This window comes from Etheostoma spectabile, chromosome 9 (assembly GCF_008692095.1).
Source record: "Etheostoma spectabile isolate EspeVRDwgs_2016 chromosome 9, UIUC_Espe_1.0, whole genome shotgun sequence".
Lineage (NCBI taxonomy): Eukaryota > Metazoa > Chordata > Actinopteri > Perciformes > Percidae > Etheostoma > Etheostoma spectabile.
Genome location: NC_045741.1, coordinates 7,936,339 through 7,940,483, shown reverse-complemented (window position 1 = coordinate 7,940,483; position 4,145 = coordinate 7,936,339). Strand labels below are relative to the sequence as shown.

The window sequence follows — 4,145 nt, the reverse complement described above, 5'->3', positions numbered from 1 at the left end:
TCTCTCTCCCCCCCCCTCCCCCCGTGATGTCATCACATGTGTTTGTGATAGTGTAGTGCTTGATTAACCAGCCTCATCCTGCATCTGAGCCACACTTCCTGTTCAGACGCAGCACACACAGCACTGACGTTACCCAAAGAGCTCACACACTTACCAACAGAGCCGTCACTCTTTTGCCCGTACACGCCTTTTATTATTATTTTTCAAAAACAGAAATGGACTCCTTTTTAAGGCACGCTCAAAACATTGACTCCCAACTCTTTCTCAGATTTGATGTCTGATACATTTAGAAAATATACCATGTAAGTGAAATATTTCATACAAAAGTTGAACAAGCTTATCTAAAAATAGATCCCTGAGAGTTTCTCACACAGACACAGCCGGGCACAAGACTTCATTCATAATTTACCAAACGGAGGTTATGGTGTCTCCTAGTAAGAAAAATTGATTTAGAAGACGTGTTAAACAAGAAACCACTCTCACGTCTGTACAGCAAATATGAAGCTACTGCCAGAAGATTAGCTTAGCTTAGCATAGCCTGGCTCATTCCAGAGGTGAAACATCTGCCTCCCAGCACCTTTTAAAGCTCACATATGACACATATTGTTACATTTTTGTATGAATTGAAAATAATGTGTGAAAATGACAGTCAGGCTTATGTATCCCATAAAATGGTGAATTTGATGTTTTTACACTTCCGTTTTGTACAGATTAAACCAAATATTACGTGTTAAATGGTGAGCTTTAGACGTGCTGGTGGGTGGACGCTTACTGCACGTTGGCTCCAGCTTCATGTTTGCTGTCCACACTTGAGACTGGTACGTCTAACAATCACCTCAAAGTGCCCATAGCATGCTCATCTTCAGGTTCATAATTGTATTTAGAAGTTCTACTTGAATAGGTTTACATGGTTTAACTTTGAGAAAACACCATATTTTTTGTTGTACTGCACATTTTTGCAACTCCTCTTTTCACCCTGTGTGTTGAGCTCTCTGCTTTAGCTACAGAGTGGGACATCACACTTCTGTTCCATCTTTGTTGGGAGTCGCACATGCGCGGTAGCTAGGTCAGCACTGCTAGCTAGTCAGCTGCAGAGTATGAGGACGTGCCGGCTGCTAGGCGACCATCATAACGTGTGTTACAAAGTGACGGCTGGACTACAACAGAGCTGTTTGGAGCAGTTTGTGAACAGTGTTTTCTGTTGGAGATGGTAACTCCCTTTGGGGGGGGGACTTTGGGCTTTTTCACTTTGTAAACCTATAATGTGCACACAAAAAAATATATATACATATACAACACAATAAAGGTAAGAGAAAACGGCAAAAAACATAATATGAGCACTTTCAGGATCCAAAATTCACCACACAGTTTTCTACAATACAATCACCGAAGCTGTCAGTTTTCTTTGCATAGTCAGTATGAAATGGAAAAATATTCATGTTGTCGTAAAAATAAAGTAAGGTGAGAAAAGAAGTAACACTGCAACTTTTGTTCCTGCCACACACACACACACACACACACACACACACACACACACACACACACACACACAGTTATTGTCACTAAATGTCCATCATTTTTCTGTATTATACATTGTCCTCCTGTCCCCGAGTTTTCCCGTCTCCTGGGTCAAAGGTCGCCGCTGCATCTTGAAGTTTTCAACAGTCACTTGAACCTACTGAGATCACTCCTGCAGGCTGCTGCTGTGGTGATGTGCGATGGTCCTCTGGTAGTCCTCAGAGGTGCTTAGGTGCTCCGTGACCCCCGGGTGCTCGTAGCTGCGGTAGTAGTGGCTGCCCATCTGCTGGGCGTAGTACTGGAGCTGCCTGGCAAACAGCGGCTCCACCTGAAACACAGCAAGGCCACGCAGGTCAGTGAAAGGCTTCCAACTGTCTCCACTTTGCCTTGCAGGTCGTTTCTATGAGCTCAGAGCACTATAAAAAAATATTTCAAAAAGAAATATTTGAAAAAGTTTGTATTGAAAAAGTTAAATCTGGGGTTTGAGAAGTGAAAAATAGGATTTTGACAAAAGAATCTTCACTTAAAGGTACATTTAGTAGCTTTATCCAGGGCTCGCTACTGTAACTCTGGGTCACCCTCCTGGATGCAGTTTGCTCAGTTGTCATAGAGATAGTATGGAACTACGAAAAATTGGCAAATTTAAAGTTTCTGAACCCGTCTGACAAAGATTCAACACACTTGTTGCTTAAAATCTGCTCTTTCCCCTCTTTAAAACGGAGAAGATCTGAAATGAAGGGTACACCTAATGTGTGTTCTAAGGAAATGCAACAATAATAACCTGAATATAAGACCTGTGAATAACTATCCCCAGCTCAGATTCTTTTCATGTGCATGATTAAGGTCTGGTGTTGGGCTCACTGACAGCTGTTTTCCTGGGTTATGAATGGGGGAGTTGCTAGAAAACAAGCATCAGGAAATTCTGACTCTTAAACTCTTAAATCTGCATTAGGGCTGCAACTTGTGACTATGCTCATTATTAATCTATAAGATAATATATACGTTATTCTGCTGACTATTTTCCGGGCTTCAGATCTTCCCAGGTTGAAACAGAGTCAGAAAGCTGGTTTGATTCTTCCAAAGATAGAAGTAGGCTGATCATTAGACTGAATTGCTTCTTCGTTTTCACTTTAAATCACTAGAAAGAAAAAAGTCGAGATGTGGGCTGTGATTCAGAGGGCTGGGACCGGGCTGGAGCTGAGTCTCTGCGAGACTCGTTCCGAAACTGAATTTAAAGTTTTGACTATGAAGAAGTTCTTACAGACTTTCAAATCCTCAAATCTCATTTTAAAAGTGCAAAATGACAAAACTGAAAGTAATCTATAGGTGTCTGGAAGTGCAATGTGGAGATGTGAGGCATGGCAAGTCAAACATTACTTTAATATGAGTGTAGGCCTCTAAGAATTATTACATAATTATTATTTTTTTACGTTATTGCGATTTCTTTGTTTAACCGCAATGAATTGCTAACATTAGCTAAGGTCTTAAGGCGTGTGACTGGCGATGGTAATTGTTGAGTTTAATTAGATATGCCAAATTGTAATTATAGAAGTAATTATTGGTAGGACTGTAGAGCTAAAGCTATGCTAGTTGTTGCGCTTGACCCAATACACGTTCATAGCAACAAAAATTTGTCAAATATATTTTCCATAGATTATGTATTTAGGCCTTCAACAACATTTATTAACAATTATTACATTATCTAATCGACAGTTTTCTTTTTACATAATAGGGGTTTCTTTGTCTAACCGCAATCAATTGCTAACATACAGCATAGCTAAGGCGTATAACTGGTAATTGCTGATTCTGTTTAGATATGCCAAAGTGTATATAAGTGATTATTGGTCGGACTATATATTTTTGTTATTGTTTCAATTGTTAGTTGTTGGTACTTGAACCTTTTTGAAAAGGGGGGATACAGCCAGGATAAGAGGCGTTGTTTACTTTATAGGCAGTGTCTTTGTCTTATTCCATCATATGGATCACATAATAGTGAAATGTATTCTGGGATTCACTCAAAACTTTAAATCGGTTGTAAAAAGTAATATTTAGAAATTTGACCGAAAATGACAATTTCATTGTTAATCGCAATTATTTCCGAGACGATTAATTGCACGGCGACATTTGGAGTTGTCCCAGCTCTATATGAGTGCAGCAGCTAGTGCTACGATATGGGCGCTCACCTGGACTGTGAGGGTGCGTCTCTGTCGCTGCGGGTCCAGACACTCATCTCCAAAATGAAGCACGACCTGGAAGCGGGGCAGCGGCCGGCCGTGGAGCCCACAGCTCTGGATCTCTGGTAGTCAGGAAAGAGATGAGATCAGATCACTGTCCGCTATTAATATCTAAAAGACATTTGAACAAATTCAAAGGAATACAGGAGAATTTCACTTGAAGTGACATGACATTTGGGGTGATTCAAATGGAAAGTCCTGGTCACACCATGTATGCAAATCTAATTAGCTGTCAGGTTTTTTACACAGCTGGGGCTGGCTTAGCATGTGGGCGGGGATGATGTGGCTGTGAAGAAGTCATGTGACTGCTCCCTCATCATGAAATACTACTTAAAAGAGTTGGTCAACCACAGTTGTTAGGGTTGACACAGTGATTTTGACTATGTGGGGGGG

General features: G+C 40.8%; 1 protein-coding gene across 2 annotated transcripts in view; it reads right to left on the bottom strand.

Annotated features, from left to right (window-relative positions):
* Window positions 1-1,194: 1,194 nt before the first annotated feature.
* The window catches only part of LOC116695558 (interferon regulatory factor 4), a 10,163-nt gene continuing 7,212 nt past the window's right edge, over window positions 1,195-4,145 (bottom strand). The window contains exons 7-8 of one of the 2 annotated variants that reach the window (XM_032525886.1): window positions 3,702-3,814; window positions 1,195-1,846 (exon numbers count right to left, since the gene is read on the bottom strand). In XM_032525886.1, coding sequence (XP_032381777.1) covers window positions 1,685-1,846; window positions 3,702-3,814 — 275 coding nt within the window. In that variant the 3' untranslated portion in view covers window positions 1,195-1,684. The remainder of the gene's footprint in view (window positions 1,847-3,701; window positions 3,815-4,145) is intronic. The other variant, XM_032525885.1, reaches the window with a different exon arrangement.